We start from the raw sequence: 24,939 nt of genomic DNA, 5'->3' as shown, positions 1-24,939 counted from the left end.
TTTAAAAGGGTGGGGTAAATGGTTCTTGAGTGGGTTTTGGGGAATAATTGTTTTGTAATATGATGTATACTTATTTTAATATCTGTATGGTTAAAATCAAATAAATAATTAAAAACTAAAAATAGTCCTAGATTAATCAAGCTGTGTAAAGTAGAAAGTGGTGTAAACAGTCTATAGCAATTGTAGTCAGGTAAAATTGAACCTAAGCTGTGATTGATGATGCGGGTAGCTTAATCTAGTTTCTATTTTACAAAGCCTTATAAATCTAGGCTAAATTTTTTTTTTTTTTATTGAAATAAATAAAAAAAAAAAATCTTAAGGGTGCATTCACACGTACAGGATCCACAGTAGATTTGATGCTGTGTTCAGTTATTTAGATCAAATCTGCTGCGGATCCACTGCATAAAATCCGCTGTGCTACGGTGTGTATGTGAAGCTACCCTTAAAAAATTCAAACACCCCCTTCAACTATTTAAGTAAAAAAAAAAAAAAAAAAGTCTAAACTACAAAATTTAAATATAACTGTCACCTTATGTGGAAATATCCAAAGTATTAAAATATATAAAATTATTTATCTTTCACAGTGAACACTTTCTGCAAATGAAAATGCCCAACATCAGAACTGCTGGGGGGGGGGGGTTGGGGTCCCCTAACATCCCGAAAAACATGGATAAAAATGCAAAAAAAAAATTGTATCTACCAAAAAATAGTTTTAATAAAAAACTCTCAAACTTTACCCCCTATTGTGAGCTTTATCAAGTCCATTCTATATTCTTACACATAATAGCAACCTACTTTTGACAATGTCATCGACTAATTGAGTATTTTTTATTTTACAAACATTTTACAGAAAGAACAAGTTTTGGAGATTATATTTTAAGTAATAAAATAATATTTTAAGTATTAAAATCTTGATTACAAATTACAAAAACATTTATTAAAATGCTAAAATCACAGCCGAGTATGATACCCTAACATGTAATGTTCATCCGTAGCTTACTGGTAATCCTGCATGTGCTGGTAATAAAGACAGATAATTCTTGTACAATATGTCTGGCATGGCTGTAATCATCACAAGCTTTGTGTTCATTTTAATTAATTCTGCTGTTGTTGACATTGGCACAAATCCTGTTTTTATTCAAGTCTGCAAGACATCAAAATCTGCAGGTATTGCTATTTAGATTTGCAGAGCTGATAATGAAAAGTATTTTGGAAATGATAAAGGACAAAAAAGCACACAAGATTAACACTAAAAAAAAAAACAACTAAAAACCTAGTTATTTTCAGTTGGTAATGGGTTTATGCAAGGCCTTGGGGCCAGCATATCTTGGCACTTTTGAACTATACAAAACCTCAGCTTTGTGATAATAATTCACTAAGAAAAAAAAAAGAAAAAAGGGAGTGTTCATGTGCTGTCCTCTACAAGGACAATACATAAACAATAAACAGTCCATAATATCCATGTAGCTTTTAAATTTGTAACAGTCTGAAATAGCTGAACACTCAAAGTATATATGGCTTCTAATAGAAGATATAGATCTTTTCTGCTATATGCTGTAAATTGTAGTCTGCAAAACAAATACTTGCTAACAATTTTCACAGGTTTACTTTTTTTTGACCAACCAGCGCAGTTAAATATTCTCTTAAAAGATGTCCATATTAGAAAAACAAAGTAGTGTGGTACGGAGAGATTGAGACAACAGAAGGCTGCTAATCCTTATTTTCATTTGCAAGATTACCAAGAACACAATGTTGTCTCATTAGAACAATTGATTCAACATGACAAAGTCATTATCATCTTGTTGCATCATGACTGAGCCTTGATCTCAGGCTCCACTAAACTCCCTAAATACATTTTACCATTGCAGCTTTAAACAAGAATGGTTGCAATAATGTAGACAAAAATTCACGAACATTTTGTAAACAAATGTAAATACTATAAAACAATGTGACCAAAAAGTCTAAATGCTTCTGGAGGAAACCCAAAAATGCTTTAAGTGATGGCTGCTGGTCTAGACATTTGTCAGTTGGTAGGTTGCATGCTGGATTGCTGAGGGTCCTCACCGGCATGATGCTTCTTGGTATGTTTGTGGAGCAGTTGCTTGTCTGGAGAGGAATATTGGCAAATGCTGCATTTGAACATCTCTCCAGTGTGGTGACGTCGTATGTGCAGATCAAGACTTTTCTTCTGAATACTAAAAATAAAAATGGTTTTATAGGTAACTAATGTTACTATGTTTTATTTAAAGAATTTTTATATTCTTATTTGTAAGAATGAAGCAACCATTTAGTGAATATTATACTTATAGACAATATTAAAGTTTTAGACAATGTTTATTATTTTCAGTTATGGCATAAAAGTGGATCCAATAGGAGAGCCTTAGTCGCTGAGCTTGAAGATCCATAGTTGTCTATTATTTGATGTATTTGTCCAAATTCATACAAGAAGAGCTGTCAATCATGCCATCAACCTACTGGAAAGGTTACATTTCTTACATGTTAAACCAACCAAATGCTTATTTCCTTCACACCACTGGCTTCACATGTCAGTCACAGGGAGCAGTTTGATTGCTAAAAGATCAATGTCATATCAAAGAGGTAAACACATCTAGAATTTATCAGTGATGAAATGATAGTTGGCTGCTAGGGTCACACCACAGGGAAACTTGGGGAAAGTAAAATAACACTATGGCTTAGTTTTAGGTGCAATATATGCATGCTATATATAACGTATTGGCTTTGCTGTCCCAAAATTTAGATTGTGAAAAGTTTTGGTGGTGGGGAAAGTCCATTTTTACATGAGCGGATCCAACAAGTAGGACAGTGAATAGCATAAAGCATTAATCTTTCAAGGCATATTAAAATACACATGGTCTACTGCCTCTGCTTTCTTCTTTGTGATGGCATTAATCCAAATGACCATCCTCATCAGTTAAAGAAACTTTATGATTATGCACTTTTCGATTTTACTATACTGTTTAAAGAAGAACCAACTCGCCATAACTCGCGATCGCTCAGCCAGGCTGTGACATGGAAGCTCGGATTCCAGAAGAAAATGACAGCTGGTGGCAGCATGAACCGGGAGCAGAGCTACAGAGGCACGGGGATCGGTAAGTATATATTGTTTATTCATTTTCCACACACCCCTGCCAGTCTGCCTGTTTTATTTTCATGGGACTTCCCATTTAAGGCTAAGTTCTCACTATGGCAGGAGTCCTCAACTGGAGGAACCGCGGAGGCCAGCTGTCCAGATTCCTGCTGCAGCTCAGTATACCTGTATACTGAGCTGCACTGCTCCCCTCGTAACCAGCGCTCAAAGTTACAGTGCAGCAGCAGCAGCACTGAAAGAGAGGGAGCCATCGGCTCCCTCCCTGTCAGTCACTCTTGTGGCCTCAGTGGTCACAAGAGGCCGCTCTGTCCTGTCTCTGGTTTCAGTGCTCGAGTGACGTCACTGGAACAACAGCGCCAGGACAAGGGGAGAGCAGCCTCTTGTGACCGCTGCAGTGCGGCTACAAGAGGGGAAGAGAAGAGGAGACGCCCAAACCTAGGTCAGTATAAGCGTTTTTTTATGTTATATGCTATATGGGAGGGGGAGCACAGGGGAGGCTATACAAGTAGCGGAAGAAAACACACCCGGGGTGCTAAATACTACTGGGGGAGCACAGGGGGACTATATACTACTGGGGGAGCACACAGGGGGGCTATATACTACTGGAAAGCACAAAGCGGGGGCTATATACTACTGGAAAGCACAAAGCGGGGGTCTATATACTACTGGGTGAGCACACAGCGGGGGGCTATATACTACTGGGGAGCACAAAGCGGGGGTCTATATACTACTGGGGGAGCACACAGGTGGGCTATATACTACTAGGGAGTGCACAGGGGGGCTACATACTAAAGGGGGAGCGCATGGGGTCTATATACTACTACAGGTGCACACAGGGGGGCTATATACTACTGGGGGAGCACACAGGGGGGCTATATACTACTGGGGGAGCGCACAGGGGGCTGTATACTACTGGGGGAGCGCACAGGGGGGCTATATACTACTGGGGGAGCACACAGGGGGACTATATGCTACTGGGGGAGCGCACAGCGGGACTATATACTACCGGGGGAGCACAAAGGGGGGCTATATACTACTGGGGGAGCGCACAGGGGAGACTATATACTACTGGGGGAGCGCACAGGGGGGACTATATACTACTGAGGAAGCGCACAGGGGGACTATATACTACTGGTGGAGAAACAGGGGGGCTATATACTACCGGGGGAGCGCAACACATTTACTAATGATGTTCAGCTTGGACCTTTACCTGACAATTGACCCCGGTAAGTGGACCTTCACTAAAAGTTGAGTACCCCTGCACTATGGGAAAGGGCTGCCATTTAAATCAAAAGGTGGCCGTCTTTTCATAATGGCCCCTGCAAATAATGAATATAGTCCTTATTTGGGGCTGTTATAACCAATAGAAGGAAGTAATTTTACTCTAAAATGCAATAGTAGGAACATAACAAATGAGTTGTTGAATACTTGGCTTTAATAGGAAATAAGTGAACTTACCAGCTGTACGAACAGCATTGACACTTGTATGGCTTTTCACTAGTGTGAGTTCTCATGTGTCGGCGTAGAGAACTGGCATCTATTGATGCATAGGAACACAGTTCACATTTAAAAGGTTTTTCACCTGAAAGGATAAAATTATAAAAGTCATCAGCAACAACATAAAAATAATAAATCAAAGTAAAAATAAAGCTCTATAAAAAGCATAATGTAAAACTACAGTGCTATCTGAACTGTGGGCACTACTATATGGTAAAATGTATACACTTTAGAAACAGAAAACCTGGCCTTCATTATGGGGTTAGGAGTAGTAGTCAATACTGACAACAGGTCATATTTATGTAGAAGAAAGATTATACTGAAGCTGCAATGGTGCTCCGCTACTTAATGTGTACTGGTCGTTTCAAGAGACTTTTTAGGATAAGCTGCCCTGTGTATGCACATAAGGGGTGGATATCATTATCTTGTCTTCTGCCTCTGCCGGCTCTTAGACTTTTACTACAGCTGGACTTCTGCTTTGTAAGTTTGTGAGTGGAACATTAAAAATGTGGAAAAGTTCAAGGAATATAAATACTTTTTTAGGGCACGTTACATTTGATGGATTGGTGGTTTCTCAACAAGAATATGATAATTTACATGTATAACCATCACTTTACTTATCAATCCAGGGCTAACACATCGGCAGTCCCTGAGATCCTACATGTTGCTTCTATTTTAATCTTCCAGCCTGTATAGGCAGGTCTCTTAAATATGATATTTTGTTATGGTCAATCTTGATCACTTAAAATAGTGTATTTATATTTGTATTATTTTAATTTTGTTTTGTACCATGTAGTACAGCAAGAACGTAGGTAATGGTGCTGCATAAACAATATCAAGGGAATGGTATTCTTCTATTAAAATGATCTTAAACATAAGATGACTAGCGGCCAACATACCTAATTTTTTTCTCGCTCCAAATATTTTCAGTTGCTTGCTGCTTAATTAGAATCAACCATGCTTCAATTCAGCATAGCTACAACTTAATCTACTATTTTGATGGAAATGGTCATCCCCATTGCAAGCTTTGGTATGGGGCCCTAGGATTTGTAGCCGTACAAATATCCCTACTGAGAACAATTTATTACACACACAAAGAAACACTTGTGGCAAACTCTATATTCTGAAAATAATCAAGTAAGTGGCCAGATAATTAACTGATCACAGGGACAGGTTCACCTTTAGGTAGAATAGGCAACAGAACTCTTTGGATGGCTCCATCGGAATCTAACCAACTTAGCCACAAAATCTAAGGAACTGTTAGACCAATGACAAACCAGACACTGGTTTTACATATGCCAATAGTTGGTCTGAACTTTTCTGTCTTCAGATATGCCAAATTACCAATGAGCCTAAAATACTTTGATTAAGTCTGGCACGTCTAAAGACTGACCCTCTAAGCTTGCAATGTTTAAGAAATAGACAGTTTTAGTAAATCTGGAACAGTGTCAAGACGGAGAAACAAACAGTTAATTTCTCTTTTAGAGGATCACATTCACTGACAAGTGACAGAAGCATACCCAGCTGAACTGAAGAGGAGAAGGAAGTATGTGATGTTTTTATTTTTTTTTAAAATTACATTTTTTATGGGTTTATCTAATCAGATGACACCTACCTGTGTGCACCCTCATGTGCTGTGTAAGTGAAGCTTTTAGTCTGGTTTTATATTCGCAGTGTGAGCAATGAAATGGTTTTTCTCCAGCATGCACTCCCATGTGTCTCTGTAAAGCTAGTTTTGACGAACACTTCCTAGAGGGAAAAAAGTATTTTGCCACGACTCAATAACAATAAGCTCATTTAACTACAGCAGATGAGATCATAGATGTGTTCATTTATAAGAACTGGAAAGAACAGGACATATAGTGCATTGAGAAAAACATATCTACATTTCAGTACATTACTCATATTTGTCTTTTTTTGCATTTTGGCCAAGAGCCAAACATGTATTGACCCAAACACCCTATATCACTACTGTGTGCTTATGGTTACATTATTTTTAGCAGTAGAGTGAGTTTGTCTTGAAATGAAACTCTATTGACCTAGAGCTGGGTAAACACCAGAAGCATGGTAAGGCTGGGTTTACATATATAAGTTGGCATCAGTTGCGTTTTTTGCCTAAAAACTGACCACAACTGATGTCACAACTGATGCCAAAAATGCATCAGTTGTGATCAGTTTTTCTATCCGTCTTTTCATTAAAAACCATTAGTTGCCATCAGTTTCCATCAGTTGTCATCAGTTGTCACAAGTTGCGCTCATCAGTTGACATTTTTTTCCCCAGTATGTTTTCCTGTCATTTTCAATGGGATTTGCGGGGGAGCGCACGGGGGCTATATAATAAATTGGGGGAGCTCACAGGGGGGCTATATACTACAAGGGGAGAGTGCACAGGGGGGCTATATGGGAGGGGGAGAGCGCACAGGGGGGCTATATGGGAGGGGGGGAGCGCACATGGGGGGCTATATACTATTGGGGGAGAGCGCACAGCAATGCTGTATACTAATTGGGGGAGAGCACACAGGGAAGCTAAATATTACTGGGGGGGCAACAGGGGGGCTATATACTACTGGAGGAGAAACAGGGGGGGTGATATACTACTGGGGGACCAAGGGGGGACTATAGGGGAGGGGGAGAGCACACAGGGGGAGATATATGTTTATTTTGTGCTACTATTTGCCTGAACGCCGGATGCCAGAGCCGAACGGCATGCGTCCTGCCCGGCGAGGCATCCGGCGCTCTATTCAATTGAATTGGTGCGGCGCCGCATCACCGGAGCGGCGGTCTGCCAGGACGCTGCAAGATGCGTCCTAACGCACCGACGGTCCGGCGATGCGGCGGCCACTAGTTCACCGCCGCACATTTTGAACGATCCCATTGAAAACAATGGGATCAGTTCAAAGATGCGTTTCCCTCCGGCGCTTTTCTCCTGCGCCGGAGGGAAACGCCGCCGCACCGCCGGACATATGTAAACCCGGCCTAAGTAATGTTGAATTAAAAAAATGGCAACCTGTCTTTTGGAGGACACCCATTTTTTTCTGCACCCTGAGGCATTTGGATTAAAATTTGAGTCTACATTTTCATTAACTTTCTACACTTGACTCTCAGGGTTATAAAGGGGTAAATGTGAAAAATCATAGAAGGCAGGGGGTTCTATAACAATAATAATAATTAACCCTTTAAGGACAGAGCCAATTTCGATTTTTGCGTTTTTGGTTTTTCCTCCTTGTGCTTAAAAGGCCATAGCACTTGCATTTTTCCACCTAGCGACCCACATGAGCCCTTATTTTTTGCATCACTAATTGTACTTTGCAATGACAGGGTGAATTTTTGCATAAAGTACACTGCGAAACCAGAAAAAAATTCAAAGTGTGGGGAAATTGAAAAAAAAAACGCATTTTGTTTATTTGGGGGAAATGTGTTTTTACGCCATTCGCCCTGGGGTAAAACTGACTTGTTATATATGTTCCTCAAGTCATTACGATTAAAACGATATGTAACATGTATGACTTTTATTGTATCGGATGGCCTGTAAAAAATTTAAACCATTGTCAACAAATATACGTCACTTAAAATCGCTCCATTCCCAGGCTTATAGCGCTTTTATCCTTTGGTCTATGGGGCTGTGTGAGGTGTCATTTTTTGCGCCATGATGTTTACTTTCTATCGGTACCTTGATTGCGCATATACGACTTTTTGATCGCTTTTTATTACAATTTTTCTGGATTTGATGCGACCAAAAATGCGCAATTTTGCACTTTGGGATTTTTTTGCGCTGACGCCGTTTACCGTGTGAGATCAGGAATGTGATTAATTAATAGTTCGGGCGATTACGCACGCGGCGATAGCAAACATGTTTGTTTATGTATTTATTTATTTACTTTTATTTATAACCTGGGAAAAGGGGGGTGATTCAGACTTTTATTAGGGGAGGGGGCTTTTTACTATTAACAACACTTTTTTTTTTACTTTTACACTTATACTAGAAGCCTCCCTGGGGGACTTCTAGTATAAGTGCTTTGATCTCTCATTGAGATCTCTGCAGCATAGATATGCTGCAGAGATCCATGAGATCGGCACTCGTTTGCTTTCGGCTGCTGCAGCCGGAAACAAATGAGTGCCGAGCCGAGGACGGCGCCATCTTGGACGCGTCCCCGGCCGGCTTCAGTTACGGAGATCGCTCCTCCGGGACAACATCCCGGAGGAGCGATCTCCTCCACTAGACCCCAGGGAACGGCTGAATCCGGTAATCGGATGCAGCTGTCATGTTTGACAGCTGCATCTGATTACTGTATTAGCGGGCACGGCGATCGGACCGTGCCCGCTAATACCTACGGTCCCGGGCTACTCGTGGCACCCGGGACCGGCGCGGTTCAACTTCCGAACTTCCTTACCGGCATCAGGGCGTATGGTTTATGACATTTATCACACTAGTCCTTTTTTACATCCTTAGGACAGTTTCATATGGACAGGATTGCAGCAGATTTCTCAGCGAGTTCCACAGCGAAATCCGCTGCGATCCTGTGTCCTGCCATTTTGTATGGGTTTACATACTGATGCCAGACTTTTCATTCCGCTGCGAGTATGTAAAACCCTGTCCCCCTTAAACCCTGTCCGCGCCTGCTTTTGGCTCCCTGACATCCTGCTCAGCCAGGCAGTGCGCTGACCTACTGCAGCACTGGAAGTCCAGTGTTTCCTAGGTCATCTGCGCTCACAGAGAGAAGGCAGTCATGTGATTGATGGAAACATTGAGCCGTGACTCTGTACTGGCCAGAATTCCTGTGTTTAGTCTGTTTTTTTCAACCAGCACAAGTTTGTTTTATAGCATGATAACAACAAAAATATAATAAATGTAAATTGCACAATGTTCTGCCCTGGTTTTCATAGTGACAACTATCATTTAATTACTACATAAGATGTGATAAAATATTGTACCAGGTGTATTATGTACAACGTTTGCTAAAGCAATTTAGTTCCTAGGATGCAATTAGAACTAAAATTATTTAACAAAAATTAAACATTTTACAGCTTTATGAGTTTATGATTCACACAGTAACTGAACTGTGCAAACCAAATTCAAATTTTCATGAGATAAACACGAAGTTATATAATCCATATACCAGCAAACACAAAAAAAGGTAACCAGATGTTAATATATACAACCTTGTCTGTATCACTGACAATGTTTTTCATTTAGAATTTGAACAGATGAAATCCTGCACACTGCAGTAAGGAAAACATTCCCAGTACTTTCCCCCCGCTGGCATTTCTCTCTATCTCATGAAAGCTGTACTCGTGGCTACACAAGAGAGATGGGGAAAGAATGAGCCAAATATGATCTCATTTAGGGAGGCTAACCGTGTAATCTGACTCAGCGCTCAGTGACTGCTCTCTCAGACATGAATTAAAGCTGCAGCCTAATTTACCAACACATTAATGAAATTCAAAAAGACAAGTCCTTTAAATAAGCAGAAGGAATTCAGGGTGTCACATTCACAGAGCATTTTAGTTTACTTTGGGAAGTCTGTTAAGTATGGAATAATAAAAAGGAATTACACAGTCAGCTGGATCCAATACACAAATACAAAATATCAGGATAAAGAGACCGTAAAATATACACTGTTATAAGAAAGTAAACCCTTTGGAATTACATGGATTTCTGCATGACTTACCTATAAAATGTGGTATGATTGTTAGCCAAGTTGCTAAATTATTTAACTAAACTAGAAAACACATAGATAGTACTGTTCATGTCTCCTACAGAGCACATTGAGTAAACATCCACTGAGCAGGGATGGTTAATGGCTTCTCCAAAAGCTAACTGGCAAAATGTTTTTCAAGATGGAGATAGGCTAACCCTTGGGTGACAGAAAGACCTCTACAAGCTGCAAAAACCTTGGTTATTCTGTTCACAATGAGAAAAACACTGAACAATAATGGAGTTTATGGGACATTATGAAGTCACTGCTTTCCAAAGCAAACAACATGTGGCCCATCTCAAGAGGAATGGATCAAAATTCCTCCTCAACATTGCACAAACCTTTTTGGAAGCTACAGGAAATATTTTGTAGTGATTTTTGCTGCTCAAAAAGGAACTGCAGGTTATTAAAATCAGGGCTTCACCTACACTTTCCTCCTGCACTGTGGATGTTTTCAACAAACGTTATGAACAGTACATCTGTTTGGGAGTTATTAGTTTAGTTAGATTGTATATGTCTACAATAAACTCCAGCCAAATTGTATTAGTAATCAAAGCAGCAATACGTAAAAATTCGAAAGGGTTTTGGGAATGTTCTACCCGGTTTTGTATGCCTTAAAATAATAATAGAAATTGAATGTGTTGAAAAATGTAACTTACCTTTCCTTGAAACTGTATGTATAATTAGCTTCTTGTGTCTCTTATTCCTGCCATATGTTTCCTCACATCCTCAGTAATCTTTCCTACTCTATGCTTCCCCATTCTCTCTCTCTCTATACTGCAGGTCATGAACGTTATATAAATATATACCTGTGGAAATACTAAGTGCTAGAGCTAGTAAAGCTAGTCCTTTCACATGTAACTGATACAAATGTAAAAAATGTACGTCATGCAGATTACGTCATACAAATGCAGGAATTCAATGCATTTTTGCAACGGTTTTACCTTGTACTGCATATTCTGCTTCTTCCACAATGATAGTTGTTATTATTATTCAGTTTATCAATCCTTAACTTTTATGTAAAAATATACCACATTATATTGTTTATATCAGAAATTGTATAGTTAAAGTGAACTGGTCACTGAGACAATGCTATCTAATCTATCAACATCATATTATAGAGCAGGAACAACTGAGCAGATTTATATATATCTTAGTGCGAAAAAAAATCAGTACAACTTGTAACATGTTAACTGAAATCCCTGATCATTCTGTGTTAAGCAGTCCAGTGGGTGGTGTCACTCAATGGGCTGGACTCTTTAGCATGGAAACATCAGAGATTTAAATCAATAAATTACAAGTTTTTTTTTAAACTTTGCAAAATACTTTTCACATCAACATAACAACACAAGGGTGGGGAGGAGGGTAAGGGGGGTAGCAGTCTCGGGCACCTGCAGATCTGGGAGCAATTAAAACATTCTCAGCAACACAAGCACAACTGAGGATTGCATTAAGGTCCCGTCTAATTAAAGAGATGTCCATGACGAGTCTCTGAGGCTGCTCCTTAATGCTGGAAACTTGGATGCAGACCATGATAGGGAAGGAGTAAAAGATGACTTTCCTAATCCTGGAGGTCACTTAGCACAATGACCAGTTTAATTTAGGGGGATCATTCTCAATCAGGGTCTGTTTTTGTTTATCTAAATACATTTTAGATAGGTCTATCCAAAAGGTTGTACCACTTTATCTCCTCCCTCACCTCTGCCTACTTCCCCACCAGTTCCCCGGAATGTCTTGCCCCAGATATTCAGGTTTAATACTAAAATTTTTAAAAACAGGTCCTAAAAACACATCTTTTAGGTTTCCTTAATGAAACACTTCTCCCCTATTCTACATTATGTGTGTATTACCTTGATATATGAGTTGCTTTATCATTGTGTGGAATTAACACTTTTACCTTTTATATAATTCTTATTTCCTCAACGATTAGAAGCTTCAATGAACAGGGCCATCACCTCGATTCTGTTTGCACAAGTACCCTATGTATTGTGAACTATGTAATATGTTGCCATCTATAAGCTGAGATAAAAGTGGTTGTCCACTATACTTCTAAGAAGTGCCAGGGAACAGAAGACATGAGACATTTCTAGTGCATGTTGCAGTGTCTTTCCATTCGAACAGAGGGAGGTCTTGACAAGAATAGCAGTTGGCAATTTCAGGTTGCCAAGTATTGAGATCTCCTTGATCAGCTTCATTGTGGCCAAATTCATTTATGGGAACACACCCAATGCAACTTTCAAACATATCTAAATGACCCTTTAAAAAACATCTGACCTGCTTGTCTCCAGTTTCCTGGCTGCAAAAAGCTAAATACTGTATTATAGCATTAAGCATGTGACATGCTTCACCAAGCCACAAGCTACAATTTAACTTGATCTTTACTGACACCTATTGGAAAATCTGTATATTACCGTAGTTCTTATTGTAGATTATTATTTTATACTTGACAGCAGTCAATACTTTAAAAAGCACATCCAGCCTTTATATAATTTAGGCAGGTCGAATAGATGCCTGTAATACTAAAATGTATTATAAATTAACGAATATCTAATTTGCTCTATAATTGTCTAAAGTGTTTAGAGATTTTCCTGAGGTAGTAAGTGGCTATGGACTGTATTGAGTTCTTGTTGCTTTCCAGCATATTCCTGGTCCTTTGGCATCAGTGCATAGTGGGTAGGGGTCTATTAAACCATCATTACATTTTTCACTCTGCATATTTTAGTCCACCATTTTTCATTAGCAATCCGCAAATTTCCATTTTTTTGCTATCCGCAAAAATGAAAAAGTGAGGTTAATAATAAGTGTGGCATAAGTGTCACACTGCAGGGATCCCCAACATTAAGTGACAGGAGCTGCTCCGGTCATATACAATTAAATGCAACAATTACATCGTTTAAGGGGTTAATGACAGGCTGCAGCACGATCGCTATGGCCTGTCGTTATCGGTAAGGGCCCGGCTAAGCTCGCTTCATAGAGCCCCTGCAGATAATGGCATAAATGTATGCCATAGGTCATACAGACTTCCACGGCATACATTTACATCCAATGTTTAAAGGGTTTACTAGTTGATGGCTATATATCCTTTACATATGCAGGTCTGGCTGAATATGTTTTTATAAGGGGGGGACTATAAATGCTCTGACATTTATGTTATGTGTAAGTTATGTAGCAGCTTTAAGGGCTTGTATGGAGAAAACTAAAATTTGCTCCATGCCTGGGGATGGTGTTGAAATAATAAACATATAATTGTCCTTTTATCCTGCAACTTCAGCACCAATGTTCCAATTCCTTCACTGGTCTTTGCATCATCCTGATACCCACAGGACCTGCCCGCTCAGCATATCTATAGCCACAGTGGTGTCCCATCTTCAACTGCTTAACCACAACAGAAACCATGGAGAGTATAATGGACTAAAGAACTAAAAACATTATTGCATATAGTGCTTTTCCCGACCTCTTGATTATACCTGGAGTGCTTAGTAACATACCCGCAGAGGAATTTTCATTCTGCTGCGAGTATATAAAGTGGCACTTTAACCCCCGCAGCCCAGAGCATACATTACCTGCTCTGCGCTGCGGCTGTGTGTGAGGCTCCCGACTACTGTCAGTCCCCATCAGCCAATTAGTGCATGGCAGCACTGATTGGCTGATGGGGACCGACGGGAGCCTCAAACACAGCCGCGTCGCAGAACAGGTAATGTATGCTCTGGGACGTGGGCTGCGGCGGGTTAAAGGGACCACATTACATACTTGCAGCAAAATGAAAAAATTCTGCTGCGGATATGTAACCCCATTGAACTTCACACTACATGGATTTGCAGCGGATTTTGCTGCAAACTCGCAGCGTGAAATCCGCTGCCAATCTGGTACGTGTGAAGCTACCCTTAAAGTAGTTAAAGAAGTAACTCTTACCTGCTGCAAATCTCACAACTGAATTCTTTCTTTAAAATACTTTGTTGACTGATGGAACCTTCAGAGACAAGGACTCTACTTTTGTTTTTCACTTTTTTTTTTCCATTCTTATTGTCATTCTGTTTCAGATGAACACGCTTTTGGTGTCTCTTCATTTGGTGAATGTCTTTAAATGCTAGATTGCAGAATGAACATGTGAGAAGCTTGCGCTTTTTGTGTTTAGAGGAATGGGTTTTCATTTGTGATCTATAGGGAAAAATATATATAACAAGCATTTTTAATACCACATCTTTCGCTGACTATAAGATGCACCCCTGTTGAACTGAAAAATATATATATTTTATGTTAATAAACGCCCCTCATGGTTTAAAGCAGTGAAGGGGTAAAAGTATACCGAAATACTGATAGGGCCATTTTAACACTCTCCATGACATTACATTATACCCACACATACACTGCTCTGCAGCATGCATAATACACACCCAGCTCTGCTATATCAAAATACACACCTCATCTACATAAACATACCCACAGACACACCCAGTGCTGTTATACTAATATACAAACACACACACCTCTACTACACTACCATACACAAACAGCTCTGCTACATACATAGACAGACCGCTCTGCTAGATACACACAGACAGACACACCTCTGTTGTGTGTCCCTACTTACAGTATTTACTGGGAGCCCTTCTACCAGTTATGTGACCAATGAAAGGACTGTGACATTACTAAAGTCCCTGCAAGTTCTTCAGCTCCATTGTTGGTAAGTTTCCTATGGAGCTTTACATGTAGGAATCTGGATGTGATTCACATCGCGTCCAGATTCCTCTCCAGCAGTAGAGACAATAATAATCCTGAAGATCTAAATATCAAAAAGACACATATACATTCCAGATACTGCTAACATCAAATTTACCAAATCAACACTGTGTAAGATACAGTTATGGTAATATGGATACAGTGTAATTAAAGTAAGGCAGAAATGGCTGATAAAATAATGATATATAGTGATATTTAGTATAAAAAGAATCCCACTTAGCTGAACCTTATGTTCTACCATGCTAAAAATACACCCACATGTAATTAGCAGTCAGATTTATCTCTCTAGACACAAATCTCTGTCTGTGCTCCCATAGGACTGCAGCCTGTTAAGTATTGTTTGCCTTCTATAGAACACAAATTCATTAACCTTTTATGTAAATGGTAGATGTTTAGCTTCCATTGCCTCCAAGAGGTATGCATTAAAATTAAAGGAGAAGAGCGGCAAAAATATTTTATCAAAGTATTGTATTGCCCCCCAAAAGTTATACAAATCACCAATATACACTTATTACGGGAAATGCACATAAAGTGTTTTTCCCCTGCACTTACTACTGCATCAAGGCTTCACTTCCTGGATAAAATGGTGATGTCACGACCCGACTCCCAGAGCTGTGCGGGCTGTGGCTGCTGGAGAGGAGGATGGCAGGGGGATGCTCAGTGTCCCTCCAGTGCCCTGTGTCCCTCAGTGTGTCCCTCCATCATCCTCTCCAGCAGCCACAGTGGCACAGCTCTGGGAGTCGAATCGTGAAGTCATGCAGAATACACAATTACAATGTCCCATCACTACCGAGTTTACTTATAAAGGTCTGTAGTGATGAGGAGTGGAAAAACAAGTCCCAGCATACACTTACCATTGTTTAAGTGTCAAGTTTAAAAGAAAACCTGTGGCTATACTTCTCCTTTACAATGGGGATGAAAAGGTAATGTACTGTATGTATGATTAAAGTGTGGAATATGCTGCAGTATACTATCTGGGGCATATATAAGGAAAATCTCTGCATACATGAACACACCTAATTTCTGGAGACAACGACTTACTTAGTAAAAAATCTTTTGCTGCATGTGCTGCGTTTGAAGGGCTTCAAACTGCTGTCATGTTTGCACAAATGCTCATATATCTTGTTCCATTCTTGTTCTGCATAATAAATAAATTAAACAACATAATTAATATTAAATTGATAACAGAATAAAATAGTAAACAGATTAAAGAGAACGATCATAGCACAGGATTGTTAAACTTAGATTGAAATTATGTTTTTAACATCTATTAGGAGAAGTTATGATTTGTTACGAGTTCCATCTTTTTTCAAACTTTCCAAGTACCCCCTTAAGGGTGCCTTTACACAAACCGGATCAGCAGCCTATTTCATGCTGCAAATTCGCAGAGAAATCCGCTGCGGATCCAGGGCCTGTTTATTCCTATGAAAATACATACTTGTAGCAGGATTGACACCCCGCTGCGTGTAACTTAACCCCCCGCCGACCAAAGCCTACATTACCTGCTCCCGACTCCGGCTTGCTTGGGGGGTTCTCGGCTGCACGTTCTGCTCAGCCAATGAGTGGCTGCAGCAGGGCAGTGCACTGATTGGCTGAGCGTGACGAGCAGATGACGGGAACCCCCAAAGCAAGCCGGAGCCGCGAGAAGGTAATGTATGCTCCGTCAGGCGGGGGGTTAACTTACATGCTCGCGGTGGGAGGTCAATGTAAGTCTGTATTTTCATAGGGATAAACAGGCACTGGATCCGCAGCGGATTTTGCTGAGAATTCACAGAGTGAAATCTTCTTGCGAATCTGGTGTGTGTGAAGGCACCCTAAGCCAGTTTCCATTAGGTAAGATTTATCAAATTGCCTAGTGACTAGAGTTGGGCAAACTTTGAACAAACCCAAGTCTGCAATATTTGATTAGCAGTGGCTGCTGATGTTGGATGCTGCCTGGAAAAGATGGATACAGTCATAGGTTGTCATAGACTCCAGGAGTCTCTAGGGCTGCATCCAACTTTAGCAGCCACTGCTTATTGAATGTTGCACGTTTGGACAAACCCGAGCGTGTTTAAAGTTTCTCCAACTCGCCTTGTGATTTAGTATAAATTTTCAACATTTTTTCAATGCACTTTTTATGTCTGATTTGTAAGCCACCTATTAGGTGGAGTTGCAAGACACAGAAAAGTTGCAAATGTTTAATAAAAATGAGGCTTGTGCAAAAGTGTACTACTTTTTTAATGGCAGAAAACTGGCATACAAGCCTTGATAAATTACCCCAACCAAGCCTATAAATGAATGATAAACTTGGCAACACAAATGTCAAGGAGGCTTTCCCAAGTGCCTGAAATGCTGCAATCTGGAACGTCTCCTGCCCCCACATACCTGACCCTGCTTAGGCCTTGGCTTCTAGGTGAAGTTGAGTGTAAATTATGCATGGACAAACTCGAAAAAAGGCCAAGGAAATTAATGTTTGCTACAATAATATTATGTTATAAAATTAAATGCAAAAAAGAGGGTTCATTGAAAATCATAAATAGAGATGAGCCCTACTCAAGCAAGATTATGAGTGGCTGAAGAAGTTGGATACAGCCCTAGGGAGTCTGAGAAAACAGAATATTGAATATGGAATATGGCCATATTCCATATGCATGTTTTCCGGACTCCCTAGAACTGTATCTAACTAATTCAGCCACTCGTAATGAAATGAAATGCTAAACGACTGGACAAGAGCATGCTCGATTTGCACTCAATCCTTAATGTGATAGTGTATAGAAGTGTGATAGTGTATAGAAGAAGCTGTAGGGCACCATGGAACTAGATACCTGCCCTGTTCCCCAATGCTGCTGTTCCAACAGCCCTGAAGTTCATCACTGCTTCATGGTTCATGTGACATCCCTGTAGCCACTGGCCATGGCTAGTCACAGCTGCGATAAGTGATTGGCTGAGTTCCTGAGACAATACATCACAGAAACCAAAAGGCAGCAGTGAGCGATGGGCACCAGGCAGCATCGAAATGGCAGCAAAGGATCAGGATCAGGGCAGATGTGTTTTCTTTTTTATTTTCATAGCAGCCTGACTCCCTTTTAAAACAGTTTTCGGGAATACCCCTTAAGGGTGCTTTCACACGTAACGACTCGCAGCTGAAATCTCGCTGCGAGTTTTGCAGCGAGATTCACTACGAGGTTAGGTACTGGCAGGCCCATGTTACTACATACTCGCAGTGTTCTGAAAGACTTCTGCCAGTATGTAATGCAGCCGCCCGCTAAACCCCTTCATTGGCTCCAATGCTGTTGGTATCCATACCAGTCTCCTTGCTGCATGGGGTCCCGGCTTCCTGCTCTGCTGCCCAGCCAATCAGTGTGTTGCCCAGCCGCAGCCACTGATTGGCTGGGCGGGAGAGCAAGAGGCCGGGATCCCGTGCAGCAAGGAGACAGGTAAAGTATACCCACAGCGCAGGAGCCGATGAAGAGGTTAAGGGGGTGGCTGCATTACATACTCGCAGCAGTCTTTCAGAACTCCCAGCGAGATTTCCGCTGCAAGTTGTTACGTGTGAAGGCACCCAAAAATGAAGGAGCTAAAATGTTTCTCTGACATTCACCATTAGAGCAGGTTGTGGCTGTGTATTACAGCAGTTATATTTCTTTTGATTACAGTATTAGTAATTTCCACACAGACATGATGGGTGTTGCTCGACAAGATGCTGCAACTGCCTGCCACTCAGAGCGAGCACATCTGTCATTAGCAGGCAATTGGTTAATATATTGAAATCCATGATGCCTTATTGTGAATCCTTTTTTCAGTGTGGCATGGGTAACAACGTGTATTCTTGCTGTCAAATGTGACAGAACCCTCGATTGAAAACCACAACCCGGATGTAAAAGGATCCTAAGGTAAACTCCATTGTGTGTACAATAATGTTCCGCTGGAAACTCTGTTAGGGTAGCCTCACATGCACAGAATCTGCAGCAGAATTGACTAAATAACTAAACACAGCATCAAATCTGTGCCATCAAATCTGCTACGGATCCTGTACGTGTGAACGCACCTTTATAATTATTAGGGTGTCTTTCAGACTGCATAATGTATGTGTTTCTTCTCCTAGGTCGCAGCATAGTACGTATAGTATTTTGGAGGGCTTAAGAGGATGCACAGCATGGCTACATACAACAATGTAGGTCAAACTGGGGTTAAAAATAAGTAACCACTACCATAAACTACTTTAGAAAAAAATGAAGCACATACCCACAAGTCCACATTGACAACACTTGAAGACATCTTCGGTATGACAGGTCACATGCAGGTTTCTAACACTTTCACTGTCAAATGATAAAGGGCATTTTGTGCACAAGAACACCTCACTCTTCTGGTCATGGCCTCTCATGTGGCTTTTCCATGCACTCTGGGTCATGAACCGTTTCTCACATACCTGACATTGGTAGCTCTTTCTTACCAGGCGATGGCTTTTTATGTGTTTCTCCATTGGGTCCCATTCACTCATGAAACAGTCACAATACAAGCAGGTGAACCCCCCACCATGTTTGTGGCACTGCACATGTACTTTGTAGGTGTCCTTTGTCTCAAATTCAAGTTGACAAGAAGAACACTTATAACTTTGTTTTTTATCAGCGCTGTTCTTGAGGTGATTGGCAACCAAGGAGGGTCGATTTGTAAGCTTTCTACATTGGCTCCTCGTTCTTGCAGATTCTTTTACCAAGTTCCTTTTAGTAACCTTTGCTTCAGTTGGTAAAGAAAGGGGTCTCAGGTTGGAGATGCGGTACAGACCCAAAGACATGAGGTGCTCGCATTGAGCATCATCTTCATCTTTATTTTTGGGAGAATTCACAGAGCTTGAAGGAGGAACGGAGTCACTTGGTATAGACTCATCTAAGGGAAATTCTGATTGTTCTCCTTCAAATAATGAATTCACTTCACTTCCACCGACTATATTTGTATTCCCACTTTGGTCTCCAAGACTCATATCACATGACGCTGGGCTCAGAGTGTTTAGCATTCTGTAAAAGTAGGGCATTTTTTCTAAGTTTTCCTCATTCTCTTTGTTTTCTTGAGTCATATCCTCTCCAATGCCATAAGAATCACTTTCCTCTGGTTCAGCGCCTTCTGGAATCAGAGGCGTCTGATCGAGCTGATGCACATCTGACACATGAAGGCAGATTTTATTTTTCAGGCTGCTGGTAAACTGGCATAGTTTGCATTTATAAACCTCCAGCAAAAATACTTCAACCAGGTTGGCTATCCTGGCATCTAAGTCATCTGCAGTAGATGCATAAAAGCTTGCTGTTGTAATCTCTGCATGGATATGTATTGTTGTTGGTGTAATACTCTCAAACTTGTACTTCAGTTCATTCATTTTCCAAACAAAAAATATAAGAATATCTAAAAAAAAAAAAATGAAGGAAAAAATATTAATTACATTGAACTCCAAAAATAAATCCCACTTAAAATAGCTTATTCACTTAAACAGTACCTGGCATTAAAAATAACTTTTCACAAGTCATCAGACATGTCAAAAGTTATTAATCACAGCAGGTCTTACTGATGAGGAGATATGGCTGGTGAGAGAGCAGCACTATCCACTCAGCAGTGAGACCTGCTCTGATCAAAAAGTTTTGACATGCCCGATGACATGTCAAAAGTTATTTTTGATGCCAGGTACTCTTTAAACAGGAGCCAAGCTGCAGTTACAGGACACCATCACTACACAGTGAACAGAGACAAACTGCTTCCGGCCCAATTCACTCTGTAGTGCTGACAGTGTCGAACTGGGGTATCTGGGGCCCACCAGAGGAAATGATTCTGGGGGCCCACCAATGAAGAACCAGTGAGAAACAATATTACAATCAGTGTTAGTGCAGCTTCTAAAGCAGGGGGCCCACCAGAGGATACTCTGGTCCTCTGGTGGGCCAGATCAACACTGAGTACGGGCACAAGGTGTCAGCAACCCATCAGTCTATATTGGCAGGAAAACTTATTCAATATCAGATGTCTTTATGTTTACATGTTCAATCAGTTTTTTAATCAGCCTACCTTTTCAGCCTTTTACAGCTCTAAAAACAGCAGGCAAGTTTGTTGCAGATCTGCAGCAGATTTAAAATACAATGATTTTAGCATAATGTGCAAATCCTAATCCTTTGCTACAGTTCTGTCCTATGTGGCTGTACCCCAATGAGCAGAGTATGACGGATCCTTTAAAAAGATGCTCATAATATGCTGAAATAGACTTATAGAAATTAAAGGGGTTATCTCAAGATTAAATGTTACCCCCATCCACCCCTCTGTTGTGAATAACAGGCCTTTACTATAACTCTCAGGATGTCCTAAACTTATGAAGCTCCTGGTGGCTGCAATACGTGGGTCACAACCATCCTACGGATTCATCCATCCATCAATAAAATCTTGTGCCAACAATGCCAACAATTATCAGTGGATTGTCAGTTTACTGTACTACAACCCCCAGCATATCCTGAGAGCTGCAGACTGTCAGTAAATGCTGGGAGTTGTAGTATTAGCAGCTGTAGTAGTTGGGTCCTAGGTGCATTGCACAATGGATGCTTTGTGAAAGATCAGAATACATAGTTGTGTGGGGGCGCAGTGTGTGACATAATCAGGCTATGTTTACACATCGTACTTTTTATGAAAAGAACGAATGTTGTTTTTAATTAAAACAACAGCCATTCTTTTCATAGTGTTGTTTTATGTTGTGGTTTTATGCTGTTGTTTGGCTACAGCCATCGAAAGGCCATTGTTTAATACTTAAAACAACAGTTGTTGTATTGAATGCCAAATAATGGCTGTTGTGTAAACGTAGTGGGAACATAACCTAAAAGTGATAGATAGATAGATAGATAGATAGATAGATAGATAGATAGGAGTTACTAATTATTACAATACAATCACCATACCTAACACCATCACACTGTTACTGTCCAAAGCAAGCATACCAAGAGCAATATCACCAATAATGCCAGCAGGGGCATAACTACCACCACATCTGGGGGCCCATCCCTGCAATACACTGGGCCTCCTAAGCTGTCTTCATAGTACCAAGGAAGATGCCTACTATGGGAGACACTATGTACTGGGGGAGTTGGGGTAGGATTCTAGAGGAGGTGTCTTTTTACGGGGATGGGAGATAGGGGGTATGAGGTGAGATGCCTACCACAGGGGACACAAAGCGAGATGTCTACCATGGGGGGGCACTATCTACTGGGGGAGATACCTAACATCTACTGAGCAGAGGGCTAACATACAGATTGCTCTCTCACCCAAGGGCCCACAAAAAAACCTGGAGGCAGCCCTGCCTGGCATCTTCTTCTGTTCTTCACACTGCACCTGAGCCTGTCACTCGTGTACCACCAGAGCCCTGTTGATCAGAGCAGTTTCTTGTGACAGCAGGCATAACACTGCCTGCTGTCACAACAGTGATTGACAAGGTGGGGACCCAATGGCTCCTCGCTTTGTTAATCAGAGTAGGAATGTAAGGGTTGTATTGCATGGCCCGATATTCCAGATAAGCGAGCGCTGATCTGCTAGATCAGCGCTCACTTACAGAGCTTATTACACAGCTTAACTATCAAGCAGCAGGGTCTGCACAGACATCGTTAGCAATGTCCGTGCAGCCCTTGCTGTATTTAGAAAAAAAAAAAAAAGATTTTTTTTACTTACCTCTCCGCACGCCCTAGTGTCCTTCTAGCTATTCCCTGCTGTCAGGAGGCGATGCAGAAGCTTCTACATCTGTCTCTGCAGTGACAGACCGCTCAGCCAATCAATGACCGAGACAGGACAATGCTGCGGCCAGTGAATGGCTGATCAGCCTGTTTCTTCAGAGACCAGCTCAGAAGTTCCAGCGGTGGCTGCGGGGAGTTTTCAGAAGCTAGAAGAACATTAGGGAGTGTAAACAGGTATGCATAAAGTTTTTTTTTCCCCTTTTCTTTACACAGTCATCAGCCCTCCAACATGCATCACTATTACATGTAGTGATGTGTGGTTGCCAGCCAATGATTATCAACATGTTGAAAGACAACAATCAGCCGATGATCGTTTCTTTGGCTGATCATTGTCTTTATTTCACAGAGCATTAAACTGCCGAATTGGCCTGATTGAGCAGATTACTGCTCTATGTAATCGCGCCTTAACTGAAAGCGCTTGTTAGAGAGCTTTCAGTTAACCCTTTGAGGACCAGGCCCAAAATGACCCAGTGGACCGCGCAAATTTTGATCTTAGTGCTTTCGTTTTTCCCTCCTCCCCTTCTAAGAGCTCTAGCACTCTCAGTTTTCTATCTACAAGCCATGTAAGTGTTTTGTTTTTTACAGGAATAGTTGTACTTTGTAATGGCGTCATTCATTTTACCATAACATGTATGATGGAATTCCAAATATATTATTTATGAAGATATAAATAGGTGAAATCGTAAAAAAGAATGCAATATGGTAACGTTTGGGGGGTTCCTGTGTCTACGTAATACACTATATGGTAACAGCGACATGATACTATTATTCTATAGGTCAGTCCGAACACAACCATATGCAGGTTACACAGATTCTCTAATGTTATATTTGTATTTTTTTTATGAAATCCTTTTTTTTGGCAATTAAATATTAATAAAATGGGCCTATTGTGACGCTTATAACGGTTTTATTTTTACACCTACAGGGCTGTATGGGGTGTCATTTTTTCCGCCATGATCTCTAGTTTTTATTAATACCATATTTGTGAAGATCGGACGTTTTGATCACTTTTTATTGATTTTTTTTAATATATAATGTAACATAAAATCGGTAATCCGCGCACTTTTTCCCCTCTTTTCGTGTACGCCGTTCACCGATCACAATGACGCTCGTTATATTTTAATAGATCGGACAATTACGCACGCTACGGCATATTATATGTTTATCTATTTATTTATTTTTATATGTTTTATTTATATAATAGGATAGGGGGGGTTATTTCAACTTTTATTGGGGGAGGGGTTTTGGGGTAGTGTAATAGTGTTTTGAACTTTTTTTTTTTTTTTTTACACATTTGAAGTCCCTTTGGGGGACTTTTACATACACTACTTGGATTTCTACAATGATCATTGCTATGCCATAGGCATAGCATTGATCAGTGTTATCGGCGCTCTGCTCATTGAGCCTGCCTGTGCAGGCTCAGTGTAGCAGATCGCCGATCGGACCGCACGGAGGCAGGTGAGAGACCTACGGCAGTCCGTTTTACCGATCGGGACCCCCGCAGTCACACTGCGGGGGTCCCGATCAGTAAGTGACAGGGGACTCCCCCTGTCACTTACACTTAAACGCCGCGGTCGCGCCGCGATCACGGCGTTTAAGGGGTTAATGACACACGGCAGCGCGATCGCTGCAGCGTGTCATTACCGGTGAGGTCCCGGCTGCTCACTGCAGCCGGCCCCCACCTCCTATGAAGCGAGCTCCGCTCCGGAGCGCGCTTCATAGCGGGAGAAACACCCAGGACGTACAGTTACGTCATGGGTCGTCTGGGGACAGACTTCCATGACGTAACCCTACATCCAGGGTCGTCTAGGGGTTAAAGCAGTTGGTGCAGCACCTGGCGGATGAGTGGACACTCGAGGAGCAGGGGGCCCCAGCTGGGCACTGACTTAAGGTGTGGATTCACAAGGACGACGGGCGCTTATACTTTAAGTTGATAAAGTGGCAGCGCTCATGGTTGGCCTCCTTATCCTTAAAATATCACTGTCATATTTTTGTCATGTTACTGACCAAATCCTGTATACTAAATCCAATAAAACACAGTACTAGGTAATAAGTAACAAATAACACCACCACATACTGACTAATACCACCGCTGCTACTGACTAAAATCCACTGTACAAAGAACAATATCCCCTCATACAGTCATATAGAGGTACCAAGCTCCCAT

The 24,939-nt window shown here is 41.0% G+C and overlaps 1 protein-coding gene across 4 annotated transcripts in view; it reads right to left on the bottom strand.

Annotated features, from left to right (window-relative positions):
• Positions 1-816: 816 nt before the first annotated feature.
• The window catches only part of LOC138783397 (oocyte zinc finger protein XlCOF6-like), a 28,170-nt gene continuing 4,047 nt past the window's right edge, over positions 817-24,939 (bottom strand). For 2 of the 4 annotated variants that reach the window (XM_069958071.1, XM_069958073.1), the window contains 7 exons: positions 21,073-21,122; positions 19,270-20,421; positions 16,084-16,180; positions 14,215-14,460; positions 6,222-6,355; positions 4,568-4,691; positions 817-2,195 (listed from right to left, as the gene is read on the bottom strand). In XM_069958071.1, the coding sequence (XP_069814172.1) occupies positions 2,024-2,195; positions 4,568-4,691; positions 6,222-6,355; positions 14,215-14,460; positions 16,084-16,180; positions 19,270-20,395 (1,899 nt within the window). In that variant the 5' untranslated portion in view covers positions 20,396-20,421; positions 21,073-21,122 and the 3' untranslated portion in view covers positions 817-2,023. The remainder of the gene's footprint in view (positions 2,196-4,567; positions 4,692-6,221; positions 6,356-14,214; positions 14,461-16,083; positions 16,181-19,269; positions 20,422-21,072; positions 21,123-24,939) is intronic. The other 2 variants (XM_069958074.1, XM_069958072.1) reach the window with 1 other exon arrangement.

The sequence above is a fragment of the Dendropsophus ebraccatus genome, chromosome 2 (genome assembly GCF_027789765.1).
Source record: "Dendropsophus ebraccatus isolate aDenEbr1 chromosome 2, aDenEbr1.pat, whole genome shotgun sequence".
Lineage (NCBI taxonomy): Eukaryota > Metazoa > Chordata > Amphibia > Anura > Hylidae > Dendropsophus > Dendropsophus ebraccatus.
The sequence above is the reverse complement of the archived record's forward strand: the minus strand, read 5'-3'. Positions and strand labels throughout refer to the sequence as shown.